The following is a 17508-nucleotide window of genomic DNA, read 5'->3' as shown; positions in this document are numbered from 1 at the left end:
TATATTGGGAAAGGTGGTTGACCTCAAAGTGATGGGAAGAGGTTAAAGTAAAGCAGGGTAGTTTAGGATGCAGGCCTGCTGGGGCCAGCTAGCAGTTGGGAAGAGAATCTGTTTGCTGAATTGTGCAGAAAATTGAAAATTCAAGGGTGTAAAAATCATTCACAACAAAATAGCAAAAATGGTCAGTACTTTTGCACAGCCCTGGTTATAGGAAGTAATGCTTTATGTCTTTAGAGAGCTGTGGAAATAGTAAATGCTGCAGAACTGGAATGATAGCTGTCAATTAACGTTATATGCAGTGTTGTAGCCATGTCAGTTGGGTGAGGTAAAATAAAAAGTTAATATACATCTTAGTAAGCGTTCTTTTTAAATGGCTGTTCACATTAAAATGTGATGCCCTTATTGGGATATGAGTCAAATGCAACGTGTGGACATTTGGGCCCCATCTGTATCCACCCGCCTCCATTGCCCCATATATTTTGATATTTTAAAAATTCCTTTGAAACCAAATGCAAATAAAGAGGTTTTAAAGTGATTGATTTAATGTATTTTATTATTATTACTCTTATTGATACGTTTGGTAAACACTTTGCCCTGAGTTAGCACCTTCCATCTAAGGCTTGCAACACATGTACAAACATCAGTTTATGTAGCCTCACGGTAGTTTTGTGAGGTAGATTAATATTATTGCTCATTTTATCAAGTCCGACTCCATTAAAATCAATGGGAAGGTTCTCACTGACTTCAGTGGAATTGAGTCAGTCCATAAGTAATTTGTCCACGTTCACAAAGGAAGTCTGTGGCAAAGCCATGACCAGAACCTGGGGGTCTTGACATCCGAAGCTGAGTTTTAATCATCCTTCTCTCTGTATTGTATGTTCTTATGCGTTATTCAGATCAGCTCAGAAGACAAAGAGAGTGATCTAGAATGTCTTTTTAAAAATTATTTTGTTTAAATATAAAATACACCTTACAACTCATATCTCTGCCAAGTTTTCTGCCCAATCTGAACTGAAAGGAGTGCAGATGTCTTTAAAATCCCATCTTTAGCCGCCTCCTGTTACTTCAGCATCGATGGGTACAGCGTGGATTCATTGTCTCTTAACTGTGAAAAATAAAGGCATCTGAAGAAGTTGTTCAAAGAAATAATGGGTAAACTTTAAAAGAGCAATATAAAACCTTTTTAGATGTTTCATGCAGTCCTCTCTAAAATTGAAAGATGTATTATCTTCCCACCCTCTACAGCAAATAGAACTGGAAAGAAAGTACAATATACAAATATCAAAAGTGACAGAGGTTTGTCAGCATGGTGTTCAGTGTGGTGAATTGCCATCTAGTGTATGTTGGGGGAATAACAAAGTCACATAAGCTACTTTTAGTGTGATGATATAATTAGAATGTAGAGCTATGGTAAGGACTTGTGGCTCCCACAATGTCACTGTCCAACTGCTATGAGCTTAACACACTTTCCAACTGACGGTACTGTACAGTTTTGTTAGCACTTTTCCATAAGCAGCTAAATCTCATCCAAGATTGGCAAGATTAGGTCTGTTTTGCCTCTTTCACCAGTGTAAATCAGGAGTCACTCCACTTAAGCCAATGGAATTGCACTGGTATAAAACTGATGTGAATGGAGAATCAGGACAGAAAAAATGGACTAGAAAGTGAAGTGTTTGTACTCACCACTTATAATGCTGATGATAAATATGCTAGTGAAAAATGTTACTGTAATTATTTACAAGCTCACAATAATAAAGGTAGAAATTTTCAGTTTAAAATAATAGAACGTCCAGTGGGGGCACAAATTGTCCATAGTTTGTATTCTGTTTGCATGAACTTATCACACTGTGCTTATTCGACAGCTTTCAGGATGTGGCTGTTGGTTTTTATTTGTTTTTTTCCATTGCAGTTGAATGATCCACCACGAATATTCATTGACTTTTTCACATAGTTGGATAAATCAGCATCATGAAGACTTTATTTAAATTACGAATTCTCCAATCCGTGTGGACTCCCCAGTCACCTTCTAGATTATTCCACAAAGATAACAGACGTCTTGTGTCTCAGATTGTTTCACACTATGAATCTATAAACCGGTGTGAACAGGAACTGCCAGAACACTTCAACTTTGCAAGTGATGTCCTAGACAAGTGGTCTCAGCTGGAAAAGGTAGCAGTTCTTTTACATCACAGATATTGGTCCAGATCTTCAGGTGGTGTAAATCAACTATAGAAGAGAGATGCTGATTTACACCTCCAGAAGAACGGATCCTTTATTTTCTTTTCTGTCTCAGAAATCTTTGTATCTTTAAGGCATCAGCTACAAAAGATAATTCGCCTTTTAATGTTAGATACACGGTGATCTCTCTATTGCTCTGTAACAATAAGGGATCAGCCCACTAGTTATGTGTGGTCCTTGTTCTTGTTCTTTCTCAGTGTCAGACTAAATAATCCTAATGGTCCCTTCTGGCCTTAAAATGGATGTAGGGTGACAGTAGGGGCCTGACGCTGGGTCTGGCTGAAATGCACAAAGTATAGGCTGGGTTGGGTACAAAAGTGGTGTAAAGCTCATCCTTAGACTCTCCTGACTTTTGTGCCATTCTGGGTAGCTCTGGTCTCCTGTTCTGAGTCAGAACAACACAAGCGCTGTTCTAACGTAGACTGGCTGCCTGTTGCCACTAGTGTTGTCTAGCAGCTGTACCTTCCATTGGTTATTACATGAGTATGGAAGCAAACCCATCTGAGACCAAAATAATGCCATATTAGTTATAAAGATTATGGAACAGAAAACTGTGTGTGACATATACACCAGGGGTTACACTGGCTCTCCATAGTGAACTCCCAGATATATATGAAATGATCAGAATTGAACCTTTGGGTTATAACGTTACATTTAAACCATTTCATATTTCGTTGTTTATTTTAACTTGAGTTTTCTGCTAGGATGGGAAGAGACTCGCAACTGCAGCTTTCTGGTGGATAAATGATAAGGGAGATGAGGTGAAGTGGAGCTTTGAGGAGCTGGGATTTCTGTCCAGAAAAACAGCCAATGTGCTCTCTGACCCATGCGGATTGCAAAGAGGAGACCGAGTAATAGTGATTTTACCTCGGATACCAGAGTGGTGGTTACTGAATGTGGCTTGTATGCGAACAGGTTAGTAAAAATATTTGGATATTATTGAATGTGGTGGAGAATGAAAATAAACTAAAGAGACCTGAAAATCACCAAATTAATTTGAAAAGAGTATATAAATTAATGAATTGCTAAGCCAATGTGCCTAATTATTATTAGTAGTATTGTTCCTTTGTACTGCAGTAGTGCCTCAGAACTTCAGTCATAGACCAAGACCCCATTCTAATAGAAGCTGTACAAATATGGAGCCCTCTGTTATAACCATGCCACCCCCAGTGTCTTCAATTAAAGGACAGATTTGACCAATTGTATTATAACTGAAAGCAGAATATATTAATTTGATATAACCAAACAGTTAAACAATTTGGGCTAACACATTGCTGTTATAATTTTGCAAATTTTGTGTCATCTGCAAATTTTATAAGTATGCTGTCCACTCCATCATCCGATTCATTAATGAACGTATTGAATAGTACCAGTCTGTCCTGGGCCCAGTACTCATCAATAGTTTCATTAATGATTTGGATAATGGAGTGGACAGTGTGCTTATCAAATTTGTGGATGACACCAAGCTGAGAGGGGTTGCAAGCACTTTGGGCGACAAGATTAGAATTCAAAAGGACCTTGATAAATTGAGAATGGGTTTGAATCAACAAGATGAAATTCAGCAAAGACGAGTGCAAAAGTTGGGAAAAACCAAATGCATAAATACAAAATTGGGAATCACTGGCTAGGCAGTAGTACTGCTGAAAAAAATCTGGGCATTATGGTGGATCACAAATGAGTCAACAATGTGATGCAGTTGCACCAAAAGCTGATATAATTCTGGGATGTATGAACAGGACTGTTGCATGTAATACAGAGGAGGCAATCTTTTAAATCTTTGCCAGAAGCTGGGAATGAGCAACAGGGAATAGATCACTTGCTGATTATTTATTCATTTTCTCTGGGGTAACTGGCATTGGCCACTGTCAGAAGACAGGATACTGTGCTAGGTGGACCTTTGGTCTGACTCAGTATGGTCGTTCTTATGTTCTTAAATGGGCTGCATCAAACCCCAGCTCTAAACATCTTCAACTTTGGTGTATTCAAGAGCTTGACTGAGAGTTGGTAACTTGGGTCCTTCTCTACTCATGATCTAAAATAATTGCTTGTTCATTCTTAACGTGGACTTTGCCATCATGTCATAAATATGATCGTCATGTGTGTTCTTTAAGGGGTAGGCTCTTTATAAGTGACCCCATTTCTCTGCGGCTCATGTGCCTACTCTCACTAAAAACATTTTAAAAATTCATCCCCAATTTAGAAAAATAACATTGTTGCTCTTTTTTCTAGGAATTGTCTTTATTCCAGGAACATCCCAATTAACGGCCAAAGACATTTTCTATAGACTCCAGGCTTCGAAGGCCAAGTGCATCATTACCAATGACACTCTGGCACCTGCAGTGGATTCTGTCATGCCTAACTGCCAGTTTCTGAAAACCAAGCTAATTGTTTCTGAAGGCAGCAAGGACGGGTGGCTGAATTTCCAAGAGCTACTCAAGTAGGTATCAGCTGTTTTAGCAATGTCACTATGAGATTAAACAAAAACAAGGTGTATCAGTTAGATACTGATGAGGAATCCATTTCTAGCATAGACTCATAGACTTCAAGGTCGGAAGGGACTATCATGATCATCTAGTCCAGTGGTTCTCGAACTGTGGGTTGGGACCCAAAGTGGGTCCTGACCCCATTTTAATGGGGTCACAGGGCCAGCATTAGGCTTGCTGGGACTCAGGGCAGAAGCTGAAGCCCAAGCCCCACCCTCACCCAGGGCAGCGGAGCTTGGGCTGCAGCCTCCTCTTCCTCCCCCACATCCCCCCGGGGTCAGCAGGGCTTGGGCTCCTGCCCTCCATCTCCTCCAAGTCATGTAGTCACTTTGTTTTCCAAAGTGGGTTGTGGCGCAATGAAGTTTGAGAACACCTGATCTAGTCTGACCTCCTGCACATTACAGGCCACAGAACTTCACCCACTCCCTCCCATAATAGACCCCTAACTTCTGGCTGAATTACTGAAGTCCTCAAATCATGATTTAAATACTTCAAGATACAGAGAATCCACCATTTACACTAGTTTAAACCTGCAAGTGACCCATGCCCCATGCTGCAGAGGAAGGCGAAAAACCTCCAGGGTCTCAGTCAATCTCACCATGGGGGAAAATTTCCTCCCAATCCCAAATATGGAGATCAGTTAGACCCCGAGCATGTGGGCGAGACCGACCAACCAACATCTGGGAAAGAATTCTCTGTAGTAACTCAGAGCCCTCCCCATCTAGCATCCCATCACAGACCATTGGAGATATTGCTTCTAGCAGCCGCAGATCAGCTACATGCCATTGTAGGCAGACTCATCAGACCATCCCCTCCATAAACTTATCAAGCTCAGTCTTGAGTTAGGTTTTTTGCCCTTGCTGCTCCCCTTGGAAGATTTGAATGAAAAGCTTTGCCATTCCTCCACTCACTCACCCTAGTTACTGCATTAACTTTAATTTCTCCTCCTTGCCTTAAAGCTTCTGTCTTTGCATGTTCCCCCAGGCTGCAGTCTGTCAACACCACCCATACATTTCCCTCTCCCATTCCACACCTTTGTTCTGGTTACCTCGTGTGTGCAGCAACCTGCCCACCACCTTGTCAGACCACCGCACACAGACTCACAGCTTGCTGCTGTTTCTACAGTGCCCACAGAAGAGCAATTTAAAACCCCGAAGCCTCCCTTTGCAACATATCTTTTCTGTGCCTGTCTTTTAGAGCTCAGTCCAAAGCCCACTGAAGTCAGTGGAAAAATCCCCTTGACTTCACTGGACTTTGGATGAGAGCCTTAGACTGTGAGTTCTGTGGGGCTGTGACTGTTTTTCCTTGTGAGTTCTGTTCAGCTTTGAGCCCCATGACCTCTCTGAGTAAATAATTATAGAAAAAGCCACTAGAATATGCCATTGGTTCTCATATCTTAGATTGCATGAGCTCACACATGGAGGCACAGTGTCTGTGAATAGCAGAATCCCTATTGTATTGCTGTATTGTACAGAGTCATACCTGGTGCAGCTGGTTATTTTGTAAGACTAGTAACCGAGCTCAGCATTGCTCTGTTACTGTCTGAACCGTAGCAAATATTGTGGGCTATTGTAGAAAAGCGTGCATATAGTCACTGTTAGGAATTGTGTGTTCCACAGGGTGGCACCGGCTGACCATAACTGCGTCAAGACAAAGAGTCGAGACCCAATGCTCATCTATTTTACCAGTGGAAGCACAGGACCTCCCAAAATGGTTGAACATTCCCACAGTAGTTACGGCATAGGATTTACAGTCAGTGGCAGGTATAACCCCTACTGTTCCTAAGAGTCTGACTTAGTGTTAAGATCCCTTGTTGAAGGGAAAGGAGGCAGTGATAGTAAAAGCCTTACAAAATTAGATATTTCAATAGCAAAGAAACCTGCTTTCCCCTCTCCCTTAAAACCACAATGAAAAGCGTTTTGCAGCAAAATATTGTAATTCAGATCATCAGCAATCATGATTTGTCACTCAAGGAACAGGGTAAGTGGGCTATTCCACTTGCAGAAAAACAGGATAAAGCTCAATTTTGAATAGCACATGGGCATTTTCTTAAAACTAAAGTTTTCTGGGACAGATCCTCTACTGGTATAAATTGTCACAGCTTGGTTGAAACCAATGGCTCTGTGCTGATTTACACCAACTAAGGATCTTGCCTCTTGATTTTTACTTCATGGGGACGGTGAAATTTCATGAAAATTTTAAAAAATCTCTCAAATCACAGGCAAAATGTCACCCCAAATTATCCACCTCTTGAGTGAAGAAGAGATATTGGCCTGTTTCTTTCTTTCTTCTGTTCATAGCTGCATTACCTTTATTTCCAGCTATTGTGCATTATTGGAATATTCTTTTAACTGAAATAAGAGGTGAGACACATGTTAGACAATACAAGAAGAAAACATGGTCATGTGCAGAGGTCTTCAAAAGTGTGGAGTGCTCAGGTCTTAATGATGTCATTGAGAGCACCTCTGGAAACAGGCTATATCTGTTACCCAAAAGAACATTGGTGCTGAACGTCAAGTATGGGGAATACTAGAGTCACTGTGCAAAACAGTAGGGTTGAATCTCAAATATACTTGGAATCAGCCATGTTTGGAGTATAACCTGTACTTGTGAAGCTTGAATGAAAACATCTTATGCGCCCTGGTCCTGATCCAAAGGTGATTGTAATAGAAACACTCCTATGGACTTCAGTGAGCTTTGAAGCAGTCCTGTCTAGTTATCTATCATTCTGAGGCTTCTCATTTTATTTTGAGTTTCAACCTTATTGATAACCATATGACTGAGAGAGTCAATAGAAGCCATTTTCTTCGGGTTCCTAGCGAAAGAGCCTTTGGTTTAGCTGCTTTCTCTGATCTAGGAAGGGAAAAATCTCCAAATGGCGCATTCAGCTCTGGAGCTGGATGCTGGCTTTGTGGCTCGAGCCCACTGCTGTAAATAATACATTCTAGAAGAAAACAGTAAATCTGAAACATGAAAAGAGAAAGAAAGGAAGAGGGAGACGAAGAGAGGGGGGAGGAAGGATCTTTACAATAAAATTTCATTTTTTTTGAACTTTGTGCTGTTCAGTGAATGTGGCTTGCTGACACCACATCTTCTAAGTGAGGCCTCCAGCCCCTTTTCCTTATTATCTTGTAACCTGCATTCCACTCTCTCCTGCTGCATGCGACAGCCTCTGACAATAGATAAATTCTTTCCCTCTGCATTATCAGGTACTGGCTGAATCTGACTCCCTCAGATATATTCTGGAACACATCAGACACAGGCTGGGTCAAGGCAGTCTGGAGCAGCGTTTTTTCTCCCTGGAGTAGCGGATCATGTGTCTTTATACACAGCATGCCACGGTTTGAACCAACAACTATTGCGAATGTAAGAATAACAGTTCACACTGCAGATTTTATTTCAATTTTGCATAGGTGAAGCAGATCCAGACAATTCAGAATAAATTGACCCTCATAAATACCACGTTCCACCTTCTCCCCCCAACAGCACCAGGCTCCCTTATTTTTAGTGCCTTCTGAGGAAAGGGGCAGGTAATGTCCTATATGCACCCTCTCTCACCCTGGATTTTCAGATCGTGGCTGATGGGCCCACTTGTCCCTGTTGTGTGTCAAGGAGCCAGCCACAGAGCCCACACCCCTCCACCTCAACATCTTCTGTACACAGGACAGCCTGTTTTACTAAGTACATGCTGTGAAAGGCTCATCCAGTGATCAGGGCTTTTCCTTGAATCTGGAACATAGTAGTCCTGGGTAATAATTAGCAGCCCTGACATTAGAAACACCAGATATTCAGTGTGATCAATAACCTCTTCATGACTGTCTGAGGGTGAATACTTTAACTGCTATGGCAACAGGACTGAATGATACAAACCCTGAAATGTCACTGGCTTTCCTTACTGAAATTGAGGACCAAATTCTTCCCCACTGTGAATTTGGCCACTACATTAAAAATTTTAGGCACTCTAGTTCCACAGTGGTAGGTGCGGTATAGGAGCCTGAATGGAACAGACTAAATCGGTATAGGATGGTGGTTTCTATGGCACTCAGAGCCCCATTAACCACTCTCACGTTTGCAGGATCAGGCCCCAATCCATCCTTTCTGTTCAGTATGGTAACTTTCCAATTTTTAATTTTTCCAGACTCTCTCAAGGTATCCCATAACCACTTTCTGCACAGCACCAACCGCCTATTGCATGCTTGTGCAGCACGGTCTTACCAGGTACCATACATCTGCTTATTGGTAATGGTAAATAGAAAGAGACACATTTTTAGTGATAGGACAGGTCTCGTTGTTTGGTTCACTACATTGTTTTTGTTTTATTTTCTGCTTTAAATGGAACCTTGTTAAGGGGTCATTCTAACAAGAGAAAATGTTGTGCTGGAATCCTAGGGCCGATAAAAACCCTACGAATTCAGTTCCTGTGTAGTAATGGAGCAAATCTTTGGAAAGAGAATAAGGATGAACCAAGATGGTTTGGGCAAGTGCAGCTACCTTCAAACATGAGATTGTTTTAAGGCCCAGAGGTAGCTTGAGGCAAGATATGGCCAACTTCTAGGCAAGACTGGATGAGAGTTATATATCGATCCCCGAACGCGCTTATATCGATTCCGGAACTCCTCCAACCCGAACGGAGTTGCGGAGTCGACATGGGGAGCCGCAGACATCGATCCCGCGCCGTGAGGATAGTGAGTAATTCAATCTTAGATACTTCGACTTCAGCTACGTTATTCACGTAGCTGAAGTTGCATATCTGAGATCGATTTTCCCCTGTAGTGTAGATCAGCCCATAGTATGCTTGTTCAGTGGCATAAGTTTGCTGAGATCTGCTGTGTTTTCTTGAGTTAGCTCTTCCAAGAAACAGTTACTCTTTCTTTTCTGTTGACTTCCACGAACATTTCATTTGCAAGGGATCCCCATCCTGGTACCATTGAAGCAAATGGAAGCTTTGCATTGACTTCATTGGAAACTGGATCAGGACCTAAGATTATCTAAGAGTCAAAGTATAACCTTCTACAGCATGATGATGATTTAAATTTTCCACATTGGCACTTGAGGTTGGAGACATGTGTCAACAGTTTATAGTTGAGGGAGGTTGACCAGCTAAAACCATCTGAAGTGCTTTGAAAACTGTAGGATTATTGATTCTTATTGTTTTCTGTTCCTTTCGAGATACAAATTCATGAGTCTGCGTCATTGTGTGACTGGAGGGGAGCCGCTCAATCCAGAAGTGATGAATCAATGGAAAACCCAAACAGGTCTGGATATCTATGAAGCCTACGGCCAGACGGAAACAGTACGTCTGTACTAATTATCACATGGTAACCTCTAACAGCGTAACTTTACGGGGGCACTGTGCATCTGGCAAAACCATGGGAAAGGGCAGGAATTTACTTAGTTCAAGGTTGTTAAGGAAGCTATAGGTGAATTAGGTAATCAACATAACAACTAGACTTCTAGATTTGAAAGCCTGAATGATCCATTATGATTATCAAATCTGACCCCCTGCATAACACAGGCCACAGAATTACACCTAATAAACAGGAGTAACACTTTTTGAGAAAGAGAAACTAGAAGTAATTAGCTACAAAAACTCACGTGCCATATTTGAATTGCAATAGAAAACAGAAAACCAGCTTCATAGTAAGCTTTGTGTATATAGAAATTTAGTGTCTGAACATAACAAAAATACTTAGGGCCAAATTCAGCCCTTCTTTAATTTTATCTTCAAAGTGGACACACAGTAATGCTGCAAGACCAAGTCACTTTACATCCCTTTTCTGGAAAGTTGAGGTGTGTCCAGAGAACCACCTGCACAGCCAGCCAAGTACAGAAGCAATCTCAGCAGGGGAGGTGCATAGTGGAGGTGGGAAACGTGCACTGAAATGTGTGGATGATGCCTCTTGACAGCGATGCTGCGCCATCAGCTGGTCTCTCTTGCTGGGAGTGGGTTTGTGGGAACTGAAAAGTTTTGTGTGCCACTTGGCAATTTTTGTTTTCTACTCATACAAATACTCAGAAGAGGTGACATGGAGTTGGCCCTCAAGAGTTATCATGTGAACATTGTTGGCTAGATTAAAATCACTAAGAACCCTACTATGTTGTACAAATAAAAAACCATGTATTATACAGGTAACAATATGTGCCAACGTGAAAGGAATGAAAATTAAACCAGGCTCCATGGGAAAGGCATCTCCACCTTACGATGTTCAGGTTTGTTGATACATTTTCCTTGCTGAACTGTATCTATCTACAATATGAGAGGAAAATCGTTCTTATCCTCGTCTCCTCCTATTATAGTTGTGAATTGTAAAGAAATTACATTGGACTGGTCCAAAACAATCATGTTTTCCTTCCTGCAGGTTGTAGATGACCAGGGTGATATTTTGCCTCGAGGAGAAGAAGGAAACATTGCCATCCGAATCAAACCTACAAGGCCATTTTGTCTTTTCTCTCAGTATTTAGTAAGGAGACTTCTTATTATTTTCAGAAAAGTTTCATGCCACTTACCAGACATATTGAGAAGTTCATAGGTAAAATCCTGCCTCTATTGAAATCAATGGCAAAATTTCCTTTGACTTGAATGGGGCCAGGATTTCACCCCAAAGGTTCACAAGGTCTCTTAGGGTATGTCTACGCTGCAATTAAACACCCACAGCTGGCCCTTGTCAGCTAACTCAGGTTCCCTGGACTCACGCTATGGGGCTGTTTAATTGTGGTATAGATGCCTAGGCTCTGGAACCCTGCAAGGGGGAAGAGTTCCAGAGTCCAGCTCCAACCTGACCCCAAACATCTACACTTTAATTTTATAGCCCCATAATCTGAGCCCCACAGCCTGAGTAGCTGACATGAGCCAGTTGCGGGTGTTTTATTGCAGTGTAGACATACCCCAAGACTCTCAGTCTACCTACAGTTTCCTCCTCGCTATGAGGTGGGGCAGGCAGCACACTATTCTAGGTCTCTGTCTGGCACAGCATACATCCCCTGACACCCCAACACAGCTTTGTTGGTCTGTATGCTCAGTGCTCCACCAATTTCCACTCCTTCCATTTGCTGGCAGGGGTGGAGAACGATGTAGCAGCCCTGCAGAAGCTGCTCTGCCACCCACACAGCTACCCAGGGACATTGAGATGTCATATTCCCCTGCACCTATGCAAGCCATCCAAGATTTTGGCCCTTTGAATATAGAGCACATGTTCAGGCTATATCCTGCATGTGGGCTCTTTTTGTCCTGCCCTCTGTTGGAGATATCATCACACCTGATGAAGTGTGTGTGATCTTAGCTAAATATTAGTATACAAACCACAGTACTGAAATCTCAAAGCATGGGTGATCATTTTTTCTTTTAAATGGTGATGGCATATACACCCTGACATGACTACACAAATGGGAATGTTTCATAGGTTAGTGCTAGTGTAACAGGCTTGTAAAGTGTGTGTCCTGTTATCTTCCTCGGTGGATAGTCCTCATGGAGGGTAACTACTCTTGTAGCTGATGGACATAGTCCTTGAGATAAAGTGGTAGAGAACTGTGTTTTGCTACTGAAACTCTAAGTTCAAAACCTCCCCTGACCCCTTGCTGGGAGTCATTGCACTAGGAAATAATAATTTCTCTCTTGAGAAGGAAGATTGTATATTTGAATAATTAGTTCTGCTGAGGGGAATTTCTGACTGAACGTATCTTTCCCTTCTCCCTCTAACACACAGTGCTAATCAGTGTGGCTGTATTTTTTAATTCAGATCATAATAGTATGTGGAATACGCTGGTCTTGGAAATATATGATACTGTCCTGATCATGTTTTATTTCTGTGCACTGTAGAAAGATGGATGGATTACACTGCACTAAAGATAGTTAAGGTGTGTGAAATGTTCTTTGATTGTTGTCAGGATAACCCAGAAAAAACTGCCTCCACAGAGCATGGGAATTTTTATATCACTGGGGACAGAGGGATTATGGATGAAGAAGGATACTTTTGGTTTGTTGGAAGGTCTGACGATATCATTAATTCTTCAGGGTAGGTACATTACTATTGGGTTTGCAGGTTTGTCTTATAATGTTGCTCTGTAGTATCACAAAATACAATTTAAAAAAACTTTTTCATGAAAAGATTAATAGTTTCATGCCAACACTCTCTCTTAGATATCGTATCGGACCATTTGAAGTAGAAAGTGCCTTGATACAGCACCCAGCAGTCGCAGAATCAGCTGTTGCCAGCAGCCCAGATCCTATCAGAGGAGAGGTAAAAGGGCTGATATAGAAAGACATACTCTGTCCGTGAAATGTAGAGTTTCTGCTGCATTCAGTATACTTGCTTGGAATGAGTTGCAGATGCTGAAAAAAAAACCCTTGGAATATAGTTTTAAGTGTCATTATTAGAAAAGATCAAACAATTTTATGAAGAAATTTGGAATTTTAACTTTTTTTCCATATAGCAGAATTTGACATGGAACAATATTTTGTTTTGTCAAAAAATTGTGAAATATTTTTTTCAACAAAAATTGATCTTTTAAAATTGTCTGTGTCTATCCTTTTCTCCCTTTTTTGTCACAGAGACCAGTAAAATTAATTAAATCCAATGGTTTTCTTTTTTTTTCTTTTTCCTGCTCTGTAACTTTTCAAAATTTTCCCATCTTTAGGAGAGTGTCAGAGTTACAGTTTCTTTTCTCAACTGTCACTTTTCAAAACTTCCTCCACTTTGGAAAAGTTAGAGTGGAAAAAGAAAGAAAGAAAAAGTAAAATAAAGAACCATCCTGGACATGATTGATTCTGTTGCATTCTGTGGCAACCAGGAAAAGGAAGGGAGAAAAAGGAAAAAATAAAATTCTAAATTTTGAAATTCTCCATTTTGATGAAACACTGGATTAAAAAAAAAACGAAATTTTTCAGTTTAAAAATATCACTTTTCACTTTAGTTTCAGATGAAAATTTTTGACTGGCTCTAGACATTATCTAGTTTTCTTTTTTTAAGTGAATGAGCATGTGGAAAAGCATTGTAGAAATGGTACCTCTCACAATGTAGTGTATAGAGAGACAAGGTGGGTGAGGTAATATCTTTAATTGGACCAGCTTCTGTTGATGAAAGAGACAAGCTTTCAGGCTACATAGAGCTCTTCTTCAAATATGTATAGCTTGAAAGCTTGTCTTTTTCACCAACAGAAATTGGTCCAATAAAAGGTATTATCTCCCTCACCTTGTCTCTCTAATATCTTGGGACCAACACGTCTACAATAATGCTGTAAACAAAATATATAAAGAGATACTATAGGTAAGGGTCAGAGTCCTGGCTGTTGCAAACGGGCATAGGTCTCCTGAAGTCATAATCTACTGATTTCAATGTAGCTATAATACTTTATCTCAAATCAAGATCTGGCCCAGGGATTTTAGCATCTCAGTATGATTGCTAAATTGCGCCAGGCTTTTTTACTCTTATTGAACTAGGTTATCTGACATTAAAAAGGCCTCAAAGGAAGTGAAACCATGGTCGTATTGTCCGGTAGAGATTCTGGCAGGCCATGGAGAGCGGCACTGCAGTCTCTGCAGCATTAGAAGGGGGAGCATGGGTGCTGGATGGGAGCTAGGCAGGCCATTCATCCAGTTTTAACCAGATAGGCAGGCTTTTCTGAGGTTTGTCCCCCATCCAGTACTGACAGAAAACTGGACATGATTTAGTCCAGTATTGGATGGGGGACACCATTTTGCAGAGTGTGCCGCTCCGCCCCTGCTGCTGTGACCTCACGTGCACAGTGCATATAAGTAGGGTGACCAGATCACCCAGGTCAAATATCAGGACGCCGGGCGGGGGGCGGGGGCAAGGGGAATAAAATGGCGGCAGAGCAAAAAAAAAAAATAAAAAAACCCCACCTATCCCCGATTCCTCCTCCCTCTGCAAGTGCTGGAGGGAGGCCCGGGAGACTCAGGGGAGTGTGGGGCCGGGGTGAGTGAGAGTCCGGCCTGGCCCCGAGCAGGCAGGACTTGGGCGCGGTACCTGGAGGGAGAGTAGGCGGTGGCCTGCAGGGCCAGGCGGCAGCTGTTCTCCCCACCTCGGCAGCGGGACTTGGGAATAGCCACTGCTGCAGCTCCCACTGCCGCGGGGGAAGGAAGCAGCCGCTGGCCAAGCTCGGCAGCAGTGGCTCTGGCACCCACAAACCCCCCGAAGCCGTGCCTGCTGCGGGGACCCAGCAGTGCGCACGCTGTGCCCAGCCCCTGGCCAGTCACATCTGGGCTGGCTGCCCAGCTGGTGCAATCCCGTGGGTGGCCCCGGAGTGGAGGCAGAAGGCCCCAGCCCCCCATCCCGCTCGGGTCCCGCAGGGGAACGAACGGGGCTGGGCTGCCGATGCCTCCGCTGCGGGATTGCACCAGATGGGCAGCCAGCCCAGACGCGACTGGCCAGGGGCTGTGTGCAGCATGCGCGCTGCTGGGTCCCCGCCGCAGGCCCGGGCTCGGGCGGTTCGGGCCCGGGCGCCAAAGCTGCAGCCGCCGAGTGCCACGTGCTTGGCCACTTCCTTCCCCTGTGGCAGTGGGAGCTGCGGCTGCTCCCGAATCCTGCTGCCCAGGTGGGGAGAACAGCTGCCGCCTGGCCCCGCAAGCTGCCCTCTACTCTCCCTCCAGGTACCGTGCCCAAGTCCTGCCTGCTCGAGGCCAGGTCAGACTCACACTCACCCCGGCCCCATGCTCCCCTGCGTCTCCTGGGCATGGTGTTCTTGGCAAGAGGCGGGGATTTGGGGAGGGATCCAATGGGGGAAGGAAGGAGCGGAGTCGGGGCAGGGAAGGGTGCAAGCCCTTCCGGGCTCCGGAGCCTTTGCTTGTTTGTCCAGTGTCCCGACCTAGCATTGGTTGGGACGCGGGACAAACAAGCAAATATCAGGATAGTCCCGATAAAATCGGGATGTCCGGTCACCCTACATATAAGGCCCCACTAGCAGGGACAGGGTCATGCAGTGCGAGGGTGGACCCACACCATTCTCAGAAGTACCAGTAGCTCCGGTGTTCTGGGAATGCATGAGTGGCCACTCTAGTGGGAGCATGGCCAGTTGGTCCATACCTATGTGGATCCACAGGCCCAACCACGCAAAGCAGGTGCACAGTGGGCTATAGTTATTGCTGCAGCCCAGAAGCTGCCATTGTAGCTATGCAAGCAATCCACACTTTGCCCTTTGGTTGAGAAAGGGGAGGATTTTATCCCTGCACTTCTCTGCCACATAGATTTGCTTAAATCAGCTTATTTTTATGATGCTCCAGTCAGCTACATAGCTGTCATCCTCCACCCCAGAAGTGGCTGCACTTCACGCTGGGGTACAGTTTGTAAAACATTTTGGATACTTGGGAATGAAACACACTATGTAAAAGTAAGATTATTATTCCACCAATAGATATTCAAACGCACACCTTAGGCAAAGATTTTCAAAATTTGAATTAATCAAAGCCGCTGAGAACACTGAACCTTAGAAAATCAGGGCACTTATTTAAGTGCTATTGTATGAAATAAGGTGTCTAATTTCATACCCAAATTAGTCTTTTGGATTTGGGCTTTTTCATGCTCGCATTTTTCAGCCTTGATTGTTTGTTGAAGACTAAACACACCCATTTATTTCATTGTAACTGTTATTGCACAGATGGTGAAAGCTTTTGTTGTGCTGAATCCTGGTTTTCTATCACATGACCCAGAAAAATTAGCTTTGGAGCTGCAGGAGCATGTGAAAAAGATTACTGCTCCCTACAAATATCCCAGAAAGGCAAGTACCCACCCCCTGCTAAATAAAGGGTATATTCGAAGCATGGCTTTTCTAAGTGTTTCAGAAAGCAAGCCATGTTTTATGACAAAGTACACCGATTCCCTTACAGCCTATTAAAAGCATTGTCTGTATCGTGCTCTGAATGCAATTCATTATGATGGAGTCACTCAATAGAAGCGGAGTGCATACACACACTCACTCACATCCTGAATGAAACTCAGGTAAACTGGGCAATGCTGCAAGGATTGAAAAGAAATGGAACCCACTACATAAACATGATCTGGTAACTCCCTCCCATAGCCTGCTCCCTGCCCGCAGCTTTAGCCCGCTAAACACGAACCTGTTCAGGATCGTAGTAAAAACCCTTTCTGCACTGCCCTGTGCACAAATGTGAGTGAGGGGTTCACAGTCAAGCTCAAAGCTGTACCAACAGTACTGACTCCGTCTCCTAACCACTGGGCAGCAGTCTATTTTGCACATTCATTTGGGGGTTTTTTTGTTCTTCCCAGGGGTTCACAAGGAACTACGTCCTCAAATCAGAAAGGACCTGCCCTAAATGTGCCATTTTTTCCCCACACAGGTGGAGTTTGTTCAAGAGCTGCCAAAAACAGTTGCTGGGAAAATCCAAAGGAAGGTATTAAGGAACAAAGAGTGGGGAAGAGCATAGCGTCGTGTGGACAGTCAAGAACAAAGCTTCTTTCACTTCTACCATCATATGTCTCATGTTTTCACTTTTCTCTATTGGTCCAGTGATCTAATATTGTGAACAAAGAGCATTAGCAGCATGGATGGGACTATTAACTACAAAAAGAAGAGGAGATAAACTTTCTTATAGAGTGCATAATCGTTCCCACAAGTTTTTAAAATAGAGATAATTTGTTTAGGGCCAGGAGCTCTCATTGTTTTAAAAGGCTTTGAATCAGGCCATTTAGGAAAAGAGTGGATATGACTAACAAAAAAAGAGGATGTCGGAATTGAAAAGGAAGATATAAGAATTTGGGAATCTATAGGGGAGGATGGGATGGGAAACAACTTTCTTAGCCCAGGAAAATTTTCA

General features: G+C 42.9%; 1 protein-coding gene across 1 annotated transcript; it reads left to right on the top strand.

Moving 5' to 3' along the window:
* The first annotated feature begins 1968 nt into the window (after positions 1 to 1968).
* On the top strand, positions 1969 to 17118 carry LOC116837605 (acyl-coenzyme A synthetase ACSM4, mitochondrial-like). Its single transcript, XM_032802166.1, has 13 exons — positions 1969 to 2169; positions 2943 to 3153; positions 4468 to 4675; positions 6341 to 6484; positions 7931 to 8087; positions 8860 to 8939; positions 9891 to 10014; positions 10851 to 10931; positions 11081 to 11182; positions 12606 to 12733; positions 12859 to 12958; positions 16332 to 16451; positions 17032 to 17118. The coding sequence occupies exons 1-13, from the start codon at positions 1969 to 1971 to the stop codon at positions 17116 to 17118; spliced, it is 1743 nt and encodes a 580-aa protein (XP_032658057.1).
* Positions 17119 to 17508: the final 390 nt, after the last annotated feature.

Source organism: Chelonoidis abingdonii, chromosome 9 (assembly GCF_003597395.2).
Source record: "Chelonoidis abingdonii isolate Lonesome George chromosome 9, CheloAbing_2.0, whole genome shotgun sequence".
Lineage (NCBI taxonomy): Eukaryota > Metazoa > Chordata > Testudines > Testudinidae > Chelonoidis > Chelonoidis abingdonii.
Note: the sequence above shows the minus strand (reverse complement) of the source record. Positions and strands in the feature narration are given on the sequence as shown.